The sequence below is a fragment of the Sphaeramia orbicularis genome, chromosome 12 (genome assembly GCF_902148855.1).
Source record: "Sphaeramia orbicularis chromosome 12, fSphaOr1.1, whole genome shotgun sequence".
Lineage (NCBI taxonomy): Eukaryota > Metazoa > Chordata > Actinopteri > Kurtiformes > Apogonidae > Sphaeramia > Sphaeramia orbicularis.
This window is the reverse complement of record NC_043968.1, coordinates 6,906,048-6,930,643: the sequence shown is the minus strand read 5'-3', so window position 1 is coordinate 6,930,643 and position 24,596 is coordinate 6,906,048. Positions and strand designations below refer to the sequence as shown.

The 24,596-nt window shown below is 36.5% G+C and overlaps 1 protein-coding gene across 1 annotated transcript in view; it reads left to right on the top strand.

Moving 5' to 3' along the window:
• The first annotated feature begins 3,635 nt into the window (after positions 1 to 3,635).
• niban2a (niban apoptosis regulator 2a) overlaps positions 3,636 to 24,596 on the top strand; it is an 82,778-nt gene continuing 61,817 nt past the window's right edge. The window contains exon 1 of the mRNA XM_030150726.1: positions 3,636 to 3,822. Within this exon, the coding sequence (XP_030006586.1) occupies positions 3,768 to 3,822 (55 nt within the window). The 5' untranslated portion in view covers positions 3,636 to 3,767. The remainder of the gene's footprint in view (positions 3,823 to 24,596) is intronic.

Sequence of the window (24,596 nt, the reverse complement as noted above, 5' to 3'; positions counted from 1 at the left end):
AAATGATAGATATTTGTTTAAAATCCTATTAGCAGTCTGTAAAAAGTCTATTACCAAAAAATGGTGCAGATTAGAACCACCTCCAACTAACGATTGGATCCAAACTGTGAATAGAATATTAGAGGTGGAGGTTCTGATGCATAGACTGAAACTGAAGAAGAGCAGAGTCAGGAGAAATGGAAGAAATGGACCAGTTTCATTTCAACGTCACACTACTAAAAACAATTCAGTCACAAGGTTTTTTACAGTCGATGCATCCCATATGTCCCCTTTGTTTGTCTTGTTTTGGAATGTACATAAAAGAAACAATGAAAATAAAGTAAAAGCTCCCACAGCTGTTTGAGCACACGGGCTGACAGGTCCTTTAAAGCTGTAGCACCACGTCTGTGGAACGAGCTGCCTCTGCACCTACGGTCCATGGACTCTGCAGAGAGTTTTTAAAAACACCTCAAACCCTCCTGCACTGTAAGACCAGATAAGTTGAATTTACTTAAAAAATTGAGGAAACTGGTTACCTTAAAAAATGTAAGTAATTGAGTAATCAAAACTTGAGTGTATTAAACTTACACGCTTTATTTGAATGGAATTGCTATTTTAAGTACAACACACTAAATGCCAAGTTCATTTAACTGAAAATTTGTCGCACTGTCAATTATTTTGTACAGTCATTAGACTTAATATCAGTTTGTTGTGCTCAATTCCAAATTGATTTAAATTGCAGTATTTTACAATATAAAATGCTTCCTATAGTATACTGTAGTGTGGATGGAAGTTTAGCAGGAACTTAGCTTAATTTAATTGACCAGTATGGGGGGTGCTTTAAATTTGGAAAATGCATTAAAATTTACATTAGTCAATAAAAATTTTGGATGAACAGGAAAGCAATTGTTTGGCCTATGGCTCTGATTCATGGTGCAGCTGTACAAAAATACAAAAACAAACACAAAAAGGCCAATAAAAACTGCCATACACACATTGGGTCCAAATTAACACTAACACCACAACCCCACTGAACCCCTGCACAGAAAAACAACACATTTTCAGCAACATGCCCAATACCCACAATGCAATGTGGAAAAAAAAAGGTGTGGTCATGACAAAAACTTAGTGATTTAAATCCATTCAACTTAAACTTTTTTGTACGATCGACAATGTCTACAAATGAGTAGCATATACTTAATATTTTATAGTAATGTCATAAAACTTAAATCATTAAGTACATTGTAATTAAAGCATTTTAGTAAATACAAAGTCCAGGCTTACAGTGTGTTCAAACAGGCTTTTTAGTTTCCCACCTGACCCTGGGCTACCACAAACTGATGACACTTTATGTATTCATCATATTTTAAACTGTTTTAATGGTTCACTGTAAGCCCAGAAGTTGTATTTATTAAAATGCTTTAATTACAATGTACTTAAATGATGTAACTTTAATGACATTACTATAAAATGTTCAGTATATTCTACTAATTTGTAGACAGTCGAGAGTACGAAAAAGTTTCAGTTGAATGGAATTAAATCACTAAGTTTTAGACACGACCACACCTTTTTATCTGTGCATTGCATCGTGGGTATTGGGCATGTTGTCAAAAATGTGTTCTTTTTCTGTGCAGGGGTTCAGCGGGGTTGTGGTGTTAGTGTTAATTTTGACTTAATGTGTGTATGTCAGTGTTTATTGGCCTTTTTGTGTTTGTTTTTGTATTTTTGAACAGCTGCACCAGGAGTCAGAGCCAGAGGAAGAACTATGGATTTACTGTTCATTTAACATAGTTCTGGTCAAGGGTTATTATAAGGCTTTGTCAAACTAAAGGCACTTCCTGTGCTGACAAATGACATAGAGCTAACTTCAGTAACTCCCATCTGTGCAGCATTATATTAAGTCAAAAAATCAAATAAAGCACTTACATTGCAAAAGATTTTGATTAAAATCAACTTGGAATTGAGTCCAATGAACGGATGGTTTTAAGTCTAATGATTACACTGGGTTACACAAAAAATGTTTTTTGCAAGTTGTCTAGGTTTTTTCAGCTGAATTCGGACCATTTTGCACCGCTAAATCCAAAAATGACATCTGTTTTTCTCAATCAGGCCAGGTTTTTTTTGCTAATTTGATTTTGAAAAATTTGATCTTCTCACAAAATTGATGACATTTTTGTGACTTCATCAGTTGGTCTTTTATATAGTTCTCACTCAAAATAGGTTTTAAGAGAAAAAAAAAAATCATTTGATCACTTGATTCCTGTTAGGTACAATGGTGTATTCACCGCAGATGTAGCAGAATACGTCAGGCTTATTTTTGCAAAATCTTCTAGTCGAAGCCATTTCATTCACCTGTAATATTAAAAAAAACATTAATCATAAATTGGCAAAAGTCAAATCTTCAGAACTTGTTTACTGCAAGAAATATGAAAGAATTTTGTATCATATGATGTGAAAATGCCCATAAATGTAAGCAAAAATGTTCAAAAGCCAATATGTAGCATAGTTCAGAAAGTTGACCTGATTGAGCAAAATGAATGTGATTTTTGGATTCAGCACACCAAAATGATCCTAAATCAGCTCAAAAAACTTCAACAATAAATTTGTTGTTGACCAGTGTAATACAAAGCAATTGACATTGCAACGCATTTGAAGTTAAATGAACTTGGCATTTAGTGTGTTGGACTTAAAACAGCAATTCTATTCAAATCAAGCATTTCAGTTTAATACACTCAAGTTTTCGTTACTCATTACTTACATTTTTTAGGGCAACGAGTTACCTGAGATTTTTAAAGTAAACTCAGCTATCTGGTCTTACAGTGTACTTTATTGTGTTTTACGGGTATTCTAATTGTATTCTACTTGTACTGTTTTATTCATTTTTCACAGTGTAAAGTTACTACCTTACAGTGTTACATGTACTCCATGTGTCTCCCCCTACCTCCCCCCTCTCCCCCAGTCTCTCTCTATCTCTATCGCTCTCTCTTTTCTCCTCCTTTCCTCTCTCTCTTTAACCCCAGCTGGTCCTGTCACTCGTCCATGCTCCTCAGTCTGGTTCTGCTCCAGGTTTCTGCTGTTAAAGGTACTTTTTCCTTCCTCTGTCTCCAGTGTTTACTCCTGGACGATTCTGCTGGTTTGTGTAAATTTGATTTGATTTTGATTTGATAAAGCACTTTGTGACTCTGTCTGTGAACAGTGCTCTATAAATAAAAATTACTTACTTAAAACACACACAAAAGACATGGGAGCAGAACCACCACCAGGGGGCGTCATTTGTCTGTGCACCGTGTCCGTGGGCAGCAGTGAACTTCCTCCCACAGAACACACAAGTACTTTTCACACAAGTGGTGAAACTGGTGGAAAACATGGTGAGAAGGTGTTGAAAGTGCATCCAAAGCTCGTGCAGGTGCTCAGTTTGGTGTTTCCACAGCTCAGAGCCAGGGTTGGGGTCCCACTGCCACTGGAGCTGCACCCCCACCCACACCCCCCACACCCTGAACACTGCAGCTGTGGATGTGGACACACCCTGGCAGGGCCCACGGAACACGTTGGACCAGTGATGACTGTGTGAGGGGGTGTGTCCAGTCCTGAGCCACACCACTGTTCACCCCCCCCCCTCAGACTTTTACGCACAGGACGCGCACCTCCACCTCCTCCTCCTCCTCCTCCACCTCCACCTCCACCGGAGTGCAGCTCTGTTTTTCCGCCGCTGTGGCTCGACTCTCCCCGGGTTCATCCTGTCACCGGCTCGGACTCTTTGGATCTGGACCTGAGGTTCTGCTGGGACCATGGGGGACGTGGTTTCCTCTCACCTGGATGAGAGCAGGCGGGAGATGATCACAGGTAGGAGAAGGTCCACTCCACGCAGGAAGCGGACTGTGCGGTAGTGTGGGTCTGATCCGCACCTCAGACACTTTCCCACGGACTGAAGCTCCTGCACAGATCCTGCACAGTTCCAGTCTGTGTGAAAGAGGCTGTTTTTACAAAGAAGGAAACCTGGGAATTTTAACCTGCTTTCACTAGAATGCCAGTTTAGTAACATTTCTGTAGTTGATCTAAACTAACTCAGAAATCCCATAAAGACCTTCTTTACATCTGCAGCTCCTTCAAACTTTTTTTTTTTTTTTTTACAAACTCCGCCAGTGGGGAGTATTCCTCGTGCCAGAACTTTATGTGTTTTTAAGTCAGATTCATCCTCCTCAGACCCAGCTGTGGGTTTTCTGTCTGCATTCGTGGACAAGAGTTTCACAACTTTATACAAAAAAAAAAAAAAAAAAGAAAGAACGAAAGAAAGAAAACTGTCCACCACAAAGGACATTCCATAAAAATTTTAAAAACTGCATCTGAAAAAACTGTTGAATCATGATCTTTCCAATACAGGCACTGATTTAATAAAAAACAAAACAAAAAAAGCTGGTACTTTGCTGACAATTCCTGGGTCTGAGGAGGATAATGATTTTTTTTTTTTTTTTTTTTACCGCCATGAGTAGAATATATATGCAATTCCACTCTGCCATAAATACAGTTGTGGAATAAATTATTAGACCACCCTTGTTTTCTTCAGTTTCTTGTTCATTTTAACAACATAAACAGCTCATAGTAGTGTAATTTCAGAGCTCATATCTATCCATTTAACATGTTTTCTGGATAACCTTTGAATTTTAATTTTCTTTTAGTAGAATTCCAGTTTATTAACATTTCTATAGTTGATCTAAACTAACACCAAAATCCCATAAAGACCTTCTTTACATCTGCAGCTCCTTCAAACTTTTTTTTTTTTTTTTACAAACTCCGCCAGTGGGGAGTATTCCTCGTGCCAGAACTTTATGTGTTTTTAAGTCAAATTCATCCTCCTCAGACCCAGCTGTGGGTTTTCTGTCTGCATTCGTGGACAAGAGTTTCACAACTTTATACAAAAAAAAAAAAAAAAAGAAAGAACGAAAGAAAACTGTCCACCACAAAGGACATTCCATAAAAATTTTAAAAACTGCATCTGAAAAAACTGTTGAATCATGATCTTTCCAATACAGGCACTGATTTAATAAAAAACAAAACAAAAAAAGCTGGTACTTTGCTGACAATTCCTGGGTCTGAGGAGGATAATGATTTTTTTTTTTTTTTTTTACCGCCATGAGTAGAATATATATGCAATTCCACTCTGCCATAAATACAGTTGTGGAATAAATTATTAGACCACCCTTGTTTTCTTCAGTTTCTTGTTCATTTTAACAACATAAACAGCTCATAGTAGTGTAATTTCAGAGCTCATATCTATCCATTTAACATGTTTTCTGGATAACCTTTGAATTTTAATTTTCTTTTAGTAGAATTCCAGTTTAGTAACATTTCTATAGTTGATCTAAACTAACACCAAAATCCCATAAAGACCTTCTTTACATCTGCAGCTCCTTCCAAACTTTTTTTTTTTTTAGAAACTCCACCAGTGGGGAGTATTCCTCGTGTTAGAACTTTATGTGTTTTTAAATCAAATTTAAGGATTTTTTTTTTTTTTTTTTACCGCCAGGAATAGAATATATATGCAATTCTACTCTGTCATAAATACAGCTGTAGAAAAAAATGAATAGCCCACTCTTGTTTTCTTCAGTTTCTTGTTCATTTTAATGCCTGGTCCAACTAAAGGTCCATTTGTTTGAACAAATATAATGATAACAACAAAAACCTCTCATAGTAGTTGAATTTCAGAACTGATATCTACCCATTTAACATTTTTTCTGGATAAAAACCAACATCACTTCAGTTCTTCCATCAGTATCTGTGTCATTGTACTGACACAAACAGTGCTTTTATTCATTCCATGTTTTCTTTTCTGTCTGTTTTAGTCACATGACACACACAGGAGTTAGGACTGGATTGCATAACCATTGTTTTTGAGGACTTTGGATGGTCTAATAATTTTTTCCGTGACTGTATGTAAGCCTATACAGTTTGTAGAGATGTATTACTTATTATTATTACTATTATTATCAGGGCCGTTTCTAGCTTCATGGGGGCCCTGAGCAAGATGCTGTTTGGGGGCCCCTTGTTTGTCAAACTACGATGAAGAGATTCCTAAACCCTTTAGATCGATGTTTTTCAATCTTAGATTCATGACCTCACGTGGGGTTGCCTGGAACTGAAATGGCGTCACCTAAAATTTCTAGTTATAAAAAAACAACAAAAGGTACTAATAGAAAATATTTTTTTTTAATGATTCAATATATATTTCATTATAATTAAAACACACAGTTCAAATAAAATGCAGTATATAATATCTCAGAGGGCATATCTTGACTGACCCGATCATGTGACACAGAAAGTCCAGTAAAAATATGTCAAACTGACCTCAGATCAGTGCTTTAAGTCCAGTCCGTGGGTAAAAACACAAACGTTTCCGTGCTTATCTGAGATGACCTGCCAGTGTACTGACCTGTCAGCAGTTTTCCCACCAAAAAATCTGAACCTGAAAAGAAATGGAGCCGGAGCAGAGTGATAAATGTGGAGCCTTTAATGGTGTGAACCAAGGTTATTATCGTTATGAAAACTAACGAAATGACAAAAACTAGAATTGAAAAAACATTTTCGTTAACTGAAATAATATAAAAACTATGATTAAAATAAAAAATCAATAACTAACTGAAACTGTATTGTGTGTTTACAAAACTAACTAAAACTGATAAAAATTATGGATAAAATTCCCTTCGTTTTCGTCTTTGTCAATGTCAGATTGATAGGAAATTGATTTATTTCGCTCTAGCAATTTTCTGTGCTGTCACCATACGGCACTTTTTGGTCCGTCACTTGTGTTCACTTGTGGTTTCCAGTCGTCTTCTGGTCCCCACTCTACCTGGAAACATGGAGACTAAAGTTGGGAGAAAGCAGCAGAGTCCTGTCTGGGATTTATTTGAATACGACCGCAGAGAAGAAGAGAAAAGATATAAAAAAACTAAAACTAAACCAAAACTAAGCATTTAGAAAAAAAATGAAAACTAATAAACACTATCAAACCTGCTCTAAAAATGAATTAAAACGAACTGAATTAGAGAAAAAAAGTCCAAACTAAATAAAACTAAACTAGAATGAAAAATCCTAAACTATTAGAACCTTGGACCTCACGTGGGGTTGCCTGAAATTCAAATGGCACCACCTGAAATTTCTAGTTATAAAAAAAACAACAAAAAGTACTAATAGAAAATATTTTTTAATGATTCAGTATATATTTCATTATAATTAAAACACACAGTTCAAATAAAATGCAGGATATAATATCTCAGAGGGCATATCTTGACTGACCCGATCATGTGACACAAACAGTCCAGTAAAAATGCATCAAACTGACCTCAGATCAGTGCTTTAAGTCCAGTCCGTGGGTAAAAACACAAACCCTTCTGTGCTTATCTGAGATGACCTGCCAGTGTACTGACCTGTCAGCAGTTTTCCCACCAAAAAATCTGAACAGGAAAAGAAATGGAGCCGGAGCAGAGTGATAAATGTGGAGCCTTTAATGGTGTGAACACACCAGTGATGCCATCAGAGTCTGAGCACAGACAGCTGCTTTACCACAGTCTGACTTTTCCATCAGTGCTTTTACAAATGTGTGTTTTTGGGTGCTTCTATGAAACTGGGTTTATTTTGGTACCTGGCACTTTTCCAGCTTTTTAGACCCAATAATAAAAGAGACATTTAGACATATTTCCCCCCAGGATGGACCTAATGATGACCTCAGATAAAAAAAAAAATTATACTCTTGCTCTGGAGCCACCCCAAATTTGATGATTTTTTTTTTTTTATTCAAATTTTTATTCAAACAGTCTTATAAGATATTCTACAGGACATCCATAACACAAAGTACACTGTTCTCTCTTTTTTTTTTTTTTTTTTTTTGGGAAGAAAAAAGGGTATCAGTAATGCTCATTGAAAGGAAGAAAAAGAAAGAAAAAAAGGTCATGTAAGTAAATTAAGTGTGTAAAAGATGGATAATAATAATGATATTAACAAGTTTGTACACTGTAAAAAAAAATCTGCAATTAAACAGAATTTTTGCCGTTCGTTTTTTCAGATTTTTCCTGTATTTTTATAATACAGGAAAATATCAATGAAATTACAAATATAGACTGTAATTTTACATGTCAAATGTAAAATAACACGAAAAAACTGTAACTTTGAATAACCAGAAAATTCCATTTTTTTTTAAAGAAAAATTTTTTTTCACAGAAAAATACAGTTAAAATACATTTGCAAATGTATCATAATTTCACAAATATTTCTTTTCTATTTATGAGATTAAACTGTTAATTTAAAGTTTAATACTGTAAAAAAAATAATAAAACAAGATACACTTACTGACAATTAACGGTAACAGAAGTATTTGTTCTGTCAGTTGAACCAGACTTGTTTGTTAATTGACAAATATCTTGTGTAATTACAGGAGTTTTCACAACAAAAATGTTGAATAAATGTATTTTTGTGAATGTATAACATGTATAAGCACTGATAAACTGTCCAAATACAGTTTTTATCAGTGGATTGGACAACTGAGTCTCAATGAAAATTATTTATATATATATATTTATAGGGAATTGGATTGTTTTAATACATGTAAATATTCTTTATTAAACATTAAAAAGTCAAAAAAAAAAGCAAAATCTCATGTAAAGTTACGGCAAAAAACTGTATTTCAATTATGGAAAATTACTGTATTTTTATGAGATGGTTATTTTCCGTTATTTAACAGTATTTTTTTGGCACCCCTGCTGCTGGAATAATACTGTTTCTTTTACTTTTTTTTTTTTTTCCCAAACAGTGCACATGTACATTTAGTATTTGGATTTTCAAGTATAAAAAGTAACTATGAACATAAGAGTAGCACAGAAAAAAAAAACCTTGAGGGAAGAGAGTTAGTTCCATCTTCTATGCTCAAAGTCAGATTTACTAAAGTTACATATGTAATCCAAGGCGCCCAGCAATTTTTAAATTTCTCTTGTTCAAGTCATAAAGAAAATGTGAGTTTCTCCATTAAAAAAATTTTGTGGCTCACGGCTATCCAATTTTCAACTGTAGGAGCTTCTAAACTGATGAATTTTTAATCAAATGTTGGGGCCAAAAATAGGACCCAAATTGGGACATGAAAACTACCTATAGGTGTCAGTGGATTAGATGTGAAAACATGTCTGTAAATGCTCTTCTATAGACTCTAAATAAAGACACTGTGTTAAATTTGATGATCCTAGTGGTTTTTCTAATCCACACGTGTGGGTTTTTCATGGATCTCAGTCTCATTCCAGGTTTTGTATGTAACCCATCGTGTCCACTGGCGTTACATGCAGAACCTGCCCAGTTAAACGCAAATAAATCTTGAATGATTTTACAACAGCAGTCATTTTTGTCAAACACTCTGCCTTGAATAATTAGTTCAATTCCCAAAATGTACCTGTGAGAGAATAAAAAGATATATATTAAAAAAAGGTTACACGTAACTTTTGTGTCCTTTTCACCATGTTACACGCAGATATTTGTATTTTTAAAATAAATAAATAAATAAAAATATAAACATTTTCAAATAGACCCAAAGTGCTTCCAAACTTGCTTCATAACTTCAGTCTACACTGGTTTGAACTTTTAGGCCCATGTCCTGTTTTTAGGACCAGTTTCATAGAAGCACCTTCTCAGTTTTATATCGTTTTTTGTGTCGTTCACTTGCAGACAGAGCTGCTCATTGTTGCTGTGCTCGACTTAAAAGACTTCCCTTTGAGTCCCCGTCTGCTGCAGGCCGACAGCTCAGAGATAATAAGTAGGTTTCCCAAAGGGGAGTGTGTTTGTGCAAGTGTGGGACGGACGGACGGACGGACGGACGGACGGACGGACGGCTATTTAAGTCTGAGAGGGCTGTGGACTCCCACTGTGAACCAGGTCCATGTGGTCCACTGTGAACCAGGTCCATGTGGTCCACAGACTCCCACTGTGAACCAGGTCCATGTGGTCCACTGTGAACCAGGTCCATGTGGTCCACAGACTCCCACTGTGAACCAGGTCCATGTGGTCCACTGTGAACCAGGTCTATGTGGTCCACTGTGAACCAGGTCCATGTGGTCCACAGACTCCCACTGTGAACCAGGTCCATGTGGTCCACTGTGAACCAGGTCCATGTGGTCCACTGTGAACCAGGTCCATGTGGTCCACAGACTCCCACTGTGAACCAGGTCCATGTGGTCCACTGTGAACCAGGTCTATGTGGTCCACTGTGAGCCAGGTCCATGTGGTCCACTGTGAACCAGGTCCATGTGGTCCACTGTGAACCAGGTCTATGTGGTCCACTGTGAACCAGGTCTATGTGGTCCACTGTGAACCAGGTCCTTGTGGTCCACTGTGAACCAGGTCTATGTGGTCCACTGTGAACCAGGTCCTTGTGGTCCACTGTGAACCAGGTCTATGTGGTCCACTGTGAACCAGGTCCTTGTGGTCCACTGTGAACCAGGTCTATGTGGTCCACTGTGAACCAGGTCCATGTGGTCCACTGTGAACCAGGTCCATGTGGTCCACTGTGAACCAGGTCCATGTGGTCCACAGACTCCCACTGTGAACCAGGTCCATGTGGTCCACTGTGAACCAGGTCTATGTGGTCCACTGTGAACCAGGTCCATGTGGTCCACTGTGAACCAGGTCCATGTGGTCCACTGTGAACCAGGTCTATGTGGTCCACTGTGAACCAGGTCCATGTGGTCCACTGTGAACCAGGTCCATGTGGTCCACTGTGAACCAGGTCCTTGTGGTCCACTGTGAACCAGGTCCATGTGGTCCACTGTGAACCAGGTCCATGTGGTCCACTGTGAACCAGGTCCATGTGGTCCACAGACTCCCACTGTTGCGCACACGTTCTCCTGAATCAAATGAGTTTGGTGTAAGGTTATTATCGTTAACGAAAACTAAGGAAATGATGAAAACTAGAACTGAAAAAACATTTTCGTTAAATGAAATAAATAAAAACTATAATTAAAAGAAAAACTATAACTAACTGAAACTGTATTGTGTGTTTATAAAACAAACTAAAACGGATAAAAATTCTGGATAAAATTCCCTTCGTTTTCATCTTTGTCAATGTCGGATTGATATGAAAGTGATTTATTTCACTCAGTTTTCTGTGCTGTCTCCATACGACACTTTTTGCTCCGTCACTTGTGTTCACTTGTGGTTTCCAGTCGTCTTCTGGTCCCCACTCTACCTGGAAACATGGAGACTAAAGCAGCAGAGTCCTGTCTGGGATTGATTTGAATATGACCACAGAGAAGAAGAGAAAAGAGACGACTGAACTACAACTGAACTACAACTAAGCATTTAGAAACAAATGAAAACTAATAAAAACTATCAATCCCGCTCTAAAAACAAATAAAATCAACTGAATTTGGGGAAAAAAAGTCAAAACTAAAGAAAACTAGAAAAGCACTCGGAGAACACAGACCTCCACCAAGGCAGATCAGTGCCCCCCCCCAAACAAACAAACAAACCAACCAACCAACCAACCAACCAACCAACGCTGGTAAAAACAGAACCTTCTTGGCGGAGGTAAAAACTAAACTATAATGAAAACTCCAAAACTATTCTAACCTTGGTTTGGTGACGTAAAGAGCGTTTGTTGTTGCTTGTTTCCATGTGTGTTGGTGTTTGATCCTCCACACTTGTGCTTAGACCGGGTCAGGACGTCCCTCCAGCCTCAGCGTCCGTGTGCTTCTTGTCGTGTGCTGGCAGGCCTGCATGTGGAAACTACTTCTGGAAACCATCTAGGATGCTTTTGCGGTCCAGACGCACTCAGTTTTTATTTGTTGATGCTGTTTTTCGTGACCCAGTTGGAGAAATCCTCCAAAAGGACTGACCTCAAAAAGCTGCCTGGTGTTTGAAGTTCACTGGTCCTCAGAGTGGACGCACTGCAGCAGCAGAACATGTGGGTTGGAATATGACAACAGCTCAGTATTTAAGTTAAGACAAGGCTGGTCAAGACATATACAACAGAGTAACTTGTAAAAGTACATGAAACTGCACGTAGAGGCAGAGTTTTTGTAGTTTTACTTCAGTATTGACTCGCAGACTCTTATTGTGTTGAGTTTGAGTTGATTGTTGTATAGTTTTGTATGTTTAATGTGTGTAAATGTACTACTGTACTGAGTATCAACTAGGGCTGTGTATCGGCTAGAATCTGGTGATACGATACGAATTACAATACTAGGACTACGATATATCATGATACTGTTAACAAGGCAATTTTTTTTTTGTTTCTTTTCTTTTTTATTTCCTGGAAGAATTGAATTACACCAGAAATCTGCTCAAATATTAAACACATTTTTATTTGACCACAACAGGATCTAATGTTATATCACCAAATGTTCCTGTGTTCAAACTTAAAGATTAAATTTATACTTCTTCCTACTCCTTTTCGACCATGCAAAATTCAGACTTGTATGTGCTTGAAGATAGATTCTGCCCATCCATCCATCCATCCATTCTCTTCCGCTTATCCGGGGCCGGGTCGCGGGGGTAACAGTCTAAGCAGGGATGCCCAGACTTCCCTCTCCCCAGACTCCTCCTCCAGCTCTTCCGGGGGGACCCCGAGGCGTTCCCAGGCCAGCCAAGAGACATAGTCTCTCCAACATGTCCTGGGTCTTCCCCGAGGTCTCCTCCCGGTGGGACATGCCCGGAACACCTCCCCAGGGAGGCGTCCAGGAGGATCTGAAACAGATGCCCAAGCCACCTCAGCTGGCCCCTCTCGACGCGGAGGAGCAGCTGCTCTACTCCGAGCTCCTCCCTGGTGACTGAGCTCCTCACCCTATCTCTAAGAGTGCGCCCAGCCACCCTGCGGAGGGAACTCATTTCGACCGCTTGTATCCGGGATCTTGTCCTTTCGGTCCTGACCCAAAGCTCATGACCATAGGTGAGGGTAGGAACGTAGATTGACCGGTAAATCGAGAGCTTCTCCTCTTGGCTCAGCTCCTTCTTCACCACAACCGACCGGTACAGCGACTGCATCACTGCAGACGCTGCACCGATCCATCTGTCAATCTCACGCTCCATCCTTCCCTCACTCGTGAACAAGACCCCGAGATACTTGAACTCCTCCACTTGGGGCAAAGACTCCCCACCGACCCGGAGAGGGCAAACCACCTTTTTCTGGTCGAGAACCATGGCCTCGGATTTGGAGGTGCTGATCCTCATCCCACTCGCTTCACACTCGGCTGCAAACCGCCCCAGGGCACGCTGAAGGTCCAGGTTCGATGAGGCCAACAGGACAACGTCATCTGCAAAAAGCAGAGATGAAATCCTGTGGTCCCCAAACCGGACCCCCTCCGGCCCCTGGCTGCGCCTAGAAATTCTGTCCATAAAAATAATGAACAGAACCAGTGACAAAGGGCAGCCCTGCTGGAGTCCAACGTGCACCTGGAACAGGTCTGACTTTAGATTCTGCCCATTTAAATGTTTTATTTTGTTTTATTTTGTTTTTTTTAATTTTGTTTCTTTGCATGTTCAAAATAAATAAATGAATCAAATCAAATCAAATTCAGTTTTACAGACATTCCAGTTTCAGATCCTGTTCAAATGTTCAGATTCTATTAGTTCACAACTAACATCAGAACAGGATTTGAGTTCAGTCCCAACAAAGGAACAAACATCTGCCTCTCAGACAGAAAAAAGTGATTTTAGGATGATTCAAATAACCATTATTTAATAAAACAGTGTTAAACAATAATAAATAAAATATACAAGAAAAAGAAAAACAAAAATTAACCTCCACGATATCTGCATTTGAATAAATACCTAAAAATATCGATACAGTACTTTTTAATATTTCTACAGTATCATGAAATTAAATATTGCGATATATTGCAGAACAGTTATTTTCTTACAGCCCTAGTGCTGAGACATTGTATTGAGTCAATAAAATTCATGTTTTAGTAAAGTTTGGATCCCGAAACATCAGGTTTTTCTGGTTTATTGTTTACTTTATTGTAATATTAGCACATGATTAATTGTGCAAATAGATAAACTGACAGTGGTGGTTCTTATCTGTTTGTTCTCGACACTAAGGAAAGATCAGTCACAACTAATTATTAGAACTGACACTTCTAGTTTTCCAATATTCTGCATCAATGTTTTCGATCAGATGTCTGATCAAACTAAAGCTGTAAACTATTGCAGCTGTGGCTGTGATGCGGTCCTCTGTTTCCACTCCAGTTTCACTAACAGCAGCATCTGATCAGATAAACATCACCTCAGCCTATGGACACTGAAACAGGAAAAGAGCATTTCTAGTGTTCACTACTTATCTCCTCAGTTCAATGTGAAACGAAGAACTCATACAGTTGGTATTTTTAATTTCTGTATTTGTAGCTTAACACATAACGACCCAGCGTTACTTTTATGTCAGTTCCCAAATAAAATTTTCTCTATATTTGACCTTTCTCAAGTGATTTATCACCATTTATTTATAATATTATCCTCTGTATTAGGGCTGAAAGATATATCGTTATCGTATCGATATCGAGATATGAACATTCAAGATATTAATATCGAAAAAGCAACAATATAAACAATATAGATTTCCCCTGTGCTCGCTCTGCATGTACACTCTGGAAGTCACAACAAATTTAATTTATTTGTACTTTATGTTAATATTGATGACTGGCAGTGAGTTCTTATAAATAAAACTGCACTTTCCACATTCTTTTGTATTATGATGTTTGTATTTTTCTGAAAAATGCTTGGTTTTCACCAAACCCGTAGTCATATCGTCATATCGATATCGAGATATCTGGCATGAATATCAAGATATGAAATTTTGTCCATATCGTTCAGCCCTACTCTGTATTCTGTATTTTATCAGTATAAATCAGGTGTTTTCCTATATTTAATTCACTGATCAGGTAAATGTTCATAAAAGCTCAGATTAAAGTTGAGGGTTATTATATCAAAAAGAGAAAAAAAAATGCAGAAAAAGTGACTTTTTTTAGTCAAATCTCTCATTAACTGATCATAAACCCAGTGTGTCCATCCACTGTCATTGATCCACGGTGTTTCCATGGTAACTGCGGAGCCTCTGAACGTCCAAATGGGTCATATCTGATGACCATGAAAAGATGAAGAACTGTATTTTACACCAATTATTGATATGGATTAATAGGATTAATGGATCAACAGGTATTAAACAGTTTAGATCAGTAGATGCTTTGGCTGGTGATGGATGTTTGGGTCTTTAATAGGGCTGTTAGAAAATATCGGTTCTACAATATATCATGATATTTCATTTCACGATACTGTATCAATATGAAAAAGTACTGTATTGATATTTTTAGGTATTTATTCAAATTCAGATATGACGGAGGTTCATTTTTGTTTTTTGTTCTTGCTTATCTTTTATTTACCATTATTTAACACTGTTTTATTAAATACTGGTTATTTGAATCATCCTAAAAGTACTTTTACTGTCTGAGAGGCAGATGGGAGTTCCTTTGTTGGAACTGAACTAAAATACTGTTCTGATGTTAGTTCTGAACTAATAGAATATGAACATTTGAACGGGATCTGAAACTGGAAAGTCTGTAAAATAGAATTCAAGTTTTAAGTTTTTACAGAGGAACATTTTGATATAGAACATCAGATCCTGTTGGGATCAAATAAAAATGTGTTTAGTATTTGTGCAGATTTCTGCTGTAATTCAATTCTTCCAGGAAATATTAAAAAAAAAAAAAAACAAGAAAGAAACAACAACCCCCTCCCCCACACAAAATTGCCTTGGTAGTAGTATCGTGATATATTGTGATATATCGTATCGTGATCCTGGTATTGTGATTTGTATCGTATTGCCAGATTTTTGCCAATACGCAGCCCTAGTCGGTATGGGTTAAAAGCATCCTACTATATAATACATATTCTGTGTCCCATCGATCGATGTTGCAGCACAGGAGGGTGTTTGTACGGGTTTTCCTCAGCCTTCACCACCAAACTCACCAAATGAATACAAACATTACCTGACTATCTGCTAGGCACAATTTTATGTCTGTATTCAAATGTTGTGAGGTATGCTGGGAGATGTTAGCCTCTCTCTACTTTGAATTCTTCATCTCTGCCACCATACTCCGTTTTCAGCAGCGGTTCTGCTGCCGTTCATGACATTTCTACTGCTAGCAGACGATGCTCCAGTGTGAAGGCTGCAGTTCACTACCGCTGGATGAATGGAATCATGCTGCACAGGCCAAACACATACATGCTCTTCCCTTCATGCCTCGAATGTTGGCTCAAATTATCACCTGCGCAATGCACACTGTAAATAATTTTTTAAAAAAAACATTAAAAAAAGCGTATTATTCTGGCAGCAGGGGGGCCAAAAAAATACTGTAAAATAATGGAAAATAACCATCTCATAAAAATACAGTAATTTTTGCCCTAACTTTACATGAGATTTTGCTTTTTTGCTTTTTTTTTTTTTTTTTTAACTTTTTAATGTTTAATAAAGAATATTTTCCTGTATTAAAATAATCAAATTATAAATAAATAAATAAATAAATAAATAAATAAATAAATAAATAATTTTCAGTGAGACTCAGTTGTCCAATCCACTGATAAAAACTGTATTTGGACAGTTTATCAGTGCTTATACATGTTATACATTCACAAAAATACATTTATTCAACATTGTTGTTGTGAAACCTCCTGTAATTACACAAGATATTTGTCAATTAACAAACAAGTCTGGTTCAACTGACAGAACAAATACTTCTTTTATGGTTAATTGTCAGTAAATTTATCTTGTTTTATTATTATTATTATTATTATTATTATTATTATTATTATTATTTATTTATTTATTTATTTATTTATTTATTTATTTTTTATAGTATTAAGCTTTAAATTAACAGTTTAATCTCATAAATAGAAAATAAATATTTGTGAAATTATGATACATTTGCAAATGTATTTTAACTGTATTTTTCTGTGAAAAAAAAAAAAATCTTAAAAAAAAAAAGGAAATGTTATGGTTATTCACAGTTACAGTTTTTTCATGTTATTTTACATTTGACATGTAAAATCACAGTCTGTTTTTGTCATTTCATTGATATTTTCCTGTATCTTAAAAGTACAGGAAAAATCTGCAAGTCTTTTAAAAGATAAAAAAGTCTGCAAGTCAATACTGAAGTAAAAGTGGAAAAACTCTGCCTCTCCAGCTGCTCAGAGGTAAAATCTGTCTGTTCTCTGATTTTAAGGTAAAGTTTGAATGAAATATCCTTTAAACATCCACCCTAAGTCTCAGGTAAACACTTGGCAAAACTTTTCCTTCACATGTTTTCACCTGTTCATCAGGTCTGTTTTAGTTGGTGTACATAACAGACTCCAGTGCAGAGCAGCAGCAGTGCAGCAGGTCCAGACATGTGTGGATTATTAACTGGAGCTGTTGTCTGCCCCCCACCCTCCGCCCTCTGTGCAGTCTGTTCATCTACCTGTACACTGCTCCCATCTTTATGTTGTGTAAGCACGTCTGGAAAAATACTTCACAAATCCTGCCGTCTGTCATGTTACGGTAGTTTGGACTCTAAATGAGTGGCGTTTCCTTTGGACATCTGCACAAAACTTTACCCATATTTACTAAATGTCAAAAAAATAAAAGTGCGTAATGTCGGTTTTTCCATTAAATCACAAATGTGATGATTTGTTTATTATCACAAGATGACATGAGGAGTCATTGTATAAACATTAGGGCTGTGTATCGGCAAGAATCTGGTGATACGATACAAATTACAATGCTAGGATGACGATACAGTATATCATGATACTGTTAAAAAGGCAATTTTTTGTTTGTTTATTTTTTTAAAAATTATTATTTCCTGGAAGAATTTAACTACAACAGAAATCTGCACAAATACTAAACACATTTTTATTTGATCCCAACAGGATCTAATGTTCTATCACAAAATGTTCCTGTGTTCAAACTGAAATTCTGTTTTACAGACATTCCAGTTTCAGATCCTGTTCAAATGTTCAGATTCTATTAGTTCACAACTAACATCAGAACAGGATTTGAGTTCAATTCCAACAAAGGAACGAACATTATTGAATAAGAGTGTTAAATAATAATAAATAAAATATAAACAAAAAAGAAAAACAAAAATGAACCTCCACAATACCTGCATTTGAATAAATAAAATTTTAATATCGATACAGTATTGTGAAATGAAATATCTTGATATATTGCTGAACCGATATTTTCTTACACCCCTAATAAACCTGGTGACAAACATAAATATCGTGTTTATAAACAGATATATTCATTATTACTATATTTTACCCCTCTATCTCGTACTAAATTCTAAAATGATATGACAAACTGTGGTTGTGAAACTGCAGCGCTGGTTCTGTTTATGTGTCACATATTCATTGTGGTCAGTTTCAGATGCTGCAGCTCTTTCATAATTCATAGTTTGAGTTCTTCCGTCTATACTAATATACATTATATAGCCTAAATGCCGACTAAAATTAACATTTATTTGCAACATAGTACAGCAAACTATTACATGATCAAAAACAAATTAATTTTAGCAAAAACAAAAATCTCTTTGTTTTGAATGTCTGGGGTTGCCAGAAGTTTGTGATGTTAAAATGGGGTCATGAGCCTAAAAAGGTCGGAACCGCTGCAGTATGAGGTTTGTAAAATGTCCGTTTTGACCCTGGATTCAACCTATTGGCTCCGTTTGGTCCAGTTCTGTCTTAGTGTGGACATCTGTGACAACTACTCAGCATTTGTGCTCTGGGAGTCTTGTTTAAAGTATGCCCCCCCCCATGGAGCCGTGTCCTCACCGTCCCTGCTGCCGCTGCACATTCTCATTAAATGACCCCTTCCCTGATTAAGAGGGACTGGCTGAGTGCATGGGACAGTCTGAGTGTTGTTTCACTGTTAAAGACATGAAATATTTGGCTGAGCTGCTTTTATTCTGTGGGAAACAGATGTGGAGCAGCTCCGCTTCGTCTCAGTCATGTGTCAGATGTGATGTTTGTGTAGTTGTCGGTCGGTGTAATGTCACTGCTGGAAGAAAAACACAGATATACATTAATCCACTAAAACCCTGATAACACTGGTCTACCGGCAAAACACTTCCAGAGTAAAAGGAATTCAACTGTACCTACTTTCACGGTAAAAAAAAAAAAAAAAAAAAAAAAGGGTATTATTCCAGCAGCAAGGGTGCCAAAAAAATACTGTTAAATAACGGAAAATAACCATCTCATAAAAATCCGGTAATTTTCCATAATTAAAATACAGTTTTTTGTCCTAACTTTACATGAGATTTTGCTTTTTTTTTTTTACTTTTACTTTTTAATGTTTAATAAAGAATATTTACATGTATTAAAACAATCAAAAATTACCTATAAATATATATATAAATAATTTTCAGTGAGACTCAGTTGTCCAATCCACTGATAAAAACTGTATTTGGACAGTTTATCAGTGCTTATACATGATATACATTCACAAAAATACATTTATTCAACATTTTTGTTGTGAAACCTCCTGTAATTACACAAGATATTTGTCAATTAACAAACGAGTCTGGTAAAACTGACAGAACAAATACTTCTTCAATGGTTAATTGTCAGTAAATTTATCTTGTTTTATTATTATTATTTTTTTTTTACAGTATTAAACTTCAAATTAACAGTTTAATCTCATAAATAGAAAAGAAATATTTGTGAAATTACCATACATTTGCAAATGTATTTTAACTGTATTTTTCTGTGAAAAAAGAAAAAAAATCTTTTAAAAAAATGAAAATTTTATGGTTATTATTAAATTTAACTTAAATTTAAATCGAACTTTTCCTCATGTTTGCGCGACATAAAAATAATGGTTTAGTTTGTGTCAGCCTTTTAATCTGGTTCGTTCAGTTTCAGTAAGTTTTACTTCATGATGAAGATAGTTTGGGCATTTACGGCACCGACTATGAACCAAACAGTCACTGGATCGCATCTGAGCCAGGGTTTAATTCTGAGGTTTCCAAAGCGAGTGCTGAGTCCAACAAATAACATCCAGCTCTGCGTGTGAATATTCAGAGCCGGCCGTCTCCATGGCAGGTTGGATGCTTTGTGGTGCGTGGAGACAGGATGAACAAAGGGCTCAGTGTGGGATTAGGATGCGCTCCTCATTCCCAAACTCCAGTTTTCTCGTCTGTTTCCATGTACAGTTTCCAAAAGTGTGCTGACTTTGGCACGGCACGGTGGGACGTCCAGACTCTGCACTTATGATAGAAAACACTGACATCCAACAGGTATTTCAATGATTAACCAACGGAATAACAGGTTTTAGAGGCAAAAGACGTCAAAACATCAACTACACAAACAGTTAAAAGTGTTTTTTGTTTTTTTTTAAACTTAATTTTTATCTGGTTTTGCTCATATCTAGGGATGGGAATCGAGAAGTAGCTTGATTCCTTGGAATCGTTTGCCTGCCTGCTTAACGATTCTGCTTATCGATTCCACTTTGGTTGTGCATGCGCGATGACGTCACACGTACGCTGCACTGTTTTGGTCAGAACGAAGTCAACATGGTGTTGAGGCAGAAACGGTCCAAACAGACCACACCAGGTCCAAACAGACCACACCAGGTCTAAACAGACCACACCAGGTCCAAACAGACCACACCAGGTCCAAACAGACCACACCAGGTCCAAACAGACCACAGCAGGTCCAGACAGACCACACCAGGTCTAAACAGACCACACCAGGTCCAAACAGACCACACCAGGTCCAAACAGACCACACCAGGTCCAAACAGACCACACCAGGTCTAAACAGACCACACCAGGTCCAAACAGACCACACCAGGTCCAAACAGACCACACCAGGTCTAAACAGACCACAGCAGGTCCACTGGAACACTGTCAAAGCTTTCATTTCTTCTAAAGGTGGAATCCCTCCAGTCTCCTCAAACATTTGTCCACAGTATGTGACTCATTTACAGGAACATCACGTATTTGATTCTCTACTCAGCGGTGCTTGTGAATGTAGCAGCAGAGTGAACGCCAGGCCGGTTCCGGTTCCGGTGTGGGCAACAAACATCATAACTCCTCAAATACAAGTTTCTGAAGATAAGAAGGGAAAGGAAATGAGGTGCACAGCAATGGGACACAAGCCGAGCCGAGTCGAACCGGTTCCATGTAGTAGAAATGTGGCAACAGAGGAATTAGTAAAGAGTCTGGAGTTTCACTGTCACTGCACCCCCCGCCCCAAAACCGGCCCGGCGTCATCTGTTCTTATTATTTGTTCATACTGTATATGTTCTATTTTCTGTGCAGATGGAAATATAAAAGACAGTTCATGCAAACACACTCATTTGTACTCTTTTATTCCCTCACCCAATGAGAATCGATAAGGAATCGGATCAATAAGCAATATCGATAATGGAATCGGAATCGTTAAATTCTTAACGATTCCCATCCCTACTCATATCAATATACAAGACATTTTACATACGTTACCATATCTAATCAAACTTCCCCATATGGCATACATGGAAAAAAAAAAAAAAAAAAAAAAAAAAAAAAAACAACAAAAACCTGAATATCTGCAGTAGATATTGATTACAATTAACCACAAATGAAACCTAAATAAAAATGCTGATGGACTGCCTTGGTGGAGGTCTGAGTTCTCCGAGTGCTTTTCTAGTTGTTCATGTTTCATATTTTGTTGTGTATTAAAAGGAAATGACGCAGGTGTGTGGTAGGAAGCAGAGTAGGAAGTGTGCAGAGTCTGTTTACTGGAAAAGAAAGAACATGTGGACCAACAGAGCAGAAAAACCTTTCTGACACTGTACTCTGAACATGTCACGTGTAAAGTCCAGGACAGTGAACAGGCTGAAACTTTCCTTCAAGTTCTTTTGAGAAGGATTTTTTTTGTGGTTTTTCTTTTGATGGAAATGTGAAGGTTGAATGGACTTAATAACTGTCCAAAGTGGATCTGGTCTGTGCTTTTCTTTGGATGTAATTCTGGAATATAAGTTAAAATCTTCTACTTGGTTGGAAAATGAAGGAGTTGGTGTTTGTTTTGGAGTTTTTTGCACTGAACGGTCTAGATTTCCATTCTATTAAATAAGTAACATTAAGGTTAAACTATCCAACGATGGAGTAAAAGGGTTCAGATTATAACTTTGACCGACATTTCATCCTTAATTAAATTATTTGACTTTAAAGGACATTTCCATTTGTATCAACATTCAAACCAATGAAATAATGAGGGAAGGCGTCTGTTTGAACCCTTGTGTGGTGTCAGACTGTTGTTCTTCAGCCGGTGTTGGTGGGTGTGGTGGACCCGCTGCATTTGTAGGTTTTTAATTCAACATATTCAAACAATTTTATGTTAAAATACTCAACAGATGTGTACGTCATCCCAATTACAAGCAACACAAAAAGCATATGTGTTTAATATTTGCCTTTGCTAGATCATATTTATGAATTAAAGTACTATCATTTTTAGTTTGTTTTTTTAATAAAATATAATATAATCAAAATACGAGAGGAAAAAAAAAAAAAAAAAAAAAAAAAAAATTACTTATCATTTATCTTTTAATAATAAATGAAAACGGGCCCCACAGACCCAAACACCATACAAGCACTGTAAAAAAAATCTGTAATTTAACAGAATTTTCACTGTTTATTTTACAGATTTTTCCTGTATTTTTAAGATACAGGAAAATAACAATGAAATGACAAAAACAGACTGTGATTTTACATGTCAAATGTAAAATAACATGAAAAAACTGTAACTGTGAATAACCAAAAAATTTCCATTTTTTTAAAAGAAATGTTTTCTTTTTCCACAGAAAAATACAGTTAAAATACATTTGCAAATGTAGCGTAATTTCACAAATATTTATTTTCTATTTATGAGATTAAAGTGTTAATTTGAAGTTTAATACTGTAAAAAAAAAAAAAAAAAAAAAAAAAAAAAAAAAAAAAAAAACGAGATAGAATTACTGACAATTAACCGTGAAAGAAGTATTTGTTCTGTCAGTTGAACTAGACTTGTTTGTTAATTGACAAATATCTTGTGTAATTACAGGAGGTTTCACAACAAAAATGTTGAATAAATGTATTTTTGTGAATGTATAACATGTATAAGCACTGATAAACTGTCCAAATACAGTTTTTATCAGTGGATTGGACAACTGAGTCTCACTGAAAATTAATCATATATATATATATATATATATATATATATATATATATATATATATATATATATATATATATGTATGTATTTATAGGTAATTTGATTGTTTTAATACATGTAAATATTCTTTATTAAACATTAAAAAGTCCAAAAAATATGCAAAATCTCATGTAAAGTTAGGGCAAAAAACTGTATTTTAATTATAGAAAATTACCTTATTTTTATGAGATGGTTATTTATATCCTCTTATATATATACGTTATTTAACAGTATTTTTTTGGCACCCCTGCTGCCAGAATAATACGTTGGGGTTTTTGTTTTTTACATTTTTTTTTTTTTTTTACAGTGAGGGTTTAACCATGTCATCCTCCTTCAGTCCTTTAATGAGTCTCCATCTGACTGGTATTTAATTTTTTTTTTTAATTAACGCGGTCCCTGTCCCACCTCCTCCACATTCCGTCCCGTCCTGTCAGCTCTTTCCTTCCTGCTCTCCCTCCACATGCCTCCTTCCTGTCTTGTCCCTTCCATAAACAGATCCCAGTCGACGCTGTCTGCTGCTGGCTGAGCCAAACGCACTGATCAGCTGGAAAAACGGGACTTTTTTTCCAGTTTGTGGAACGTGGGAAAACAGCCGGTCCCCTCCAGAGTCTTCTGGAGGGTTTTATTATTAGGATATTTCAGACAGCGGAGAAGAAACGCTGAGTCAAGCTGGGGAAAAGATCTGAACAAGACAGACACTGAACCAGGTCCATTTGGAGAAAATCTGCACCAGACTCAGTGAATAAATACAATAGTGGGACTATGGCTGGCAATACAATACAAATCACAAAACTAGGATCATGATACGATATGTCACGATATATCACAATACTACTATCAAGGCAATTTTGTGTGTGTGTTTTTTTTAGAAATATTTCCTTGAAAAATTGAATTCCACCATAAATCTGCACAAATACTAAACACATTTTTATCTGATCCCAACAGGATCTAATGTTCTATCACAAAATGTTCCTGTGTTCAAACTGAAATTCTGTTTTACAGACATTCCAGTTTCAGATCCTGTTCAAATGTTCAGATTCTATGAATGAATGAATGAATGAAATCTTTATTTCAAACACGTAGACAGTAAAATAAAAACAAAAATCAACCAGCAAATATAAGTACTGGTACATAAATGATTGATTAGCAAACAAACCATAAAAATAAATAAATTAAAAAAAAAAAAAAAAAAAAGAAATGAAATCATACATGCTCAAAAAGGAGTAGGAAGAAGTAAAAACTTATGTACTCCTACCCCCAGTTTCTATTCCTTATGCTCACTATTATAGCAATTATTATTTTGTATGAATGATAATAATAATAATAATAATAATAATCAGAAATCCTTCTTCCTATATATGCTAATATGATAATACCCATCTACAACT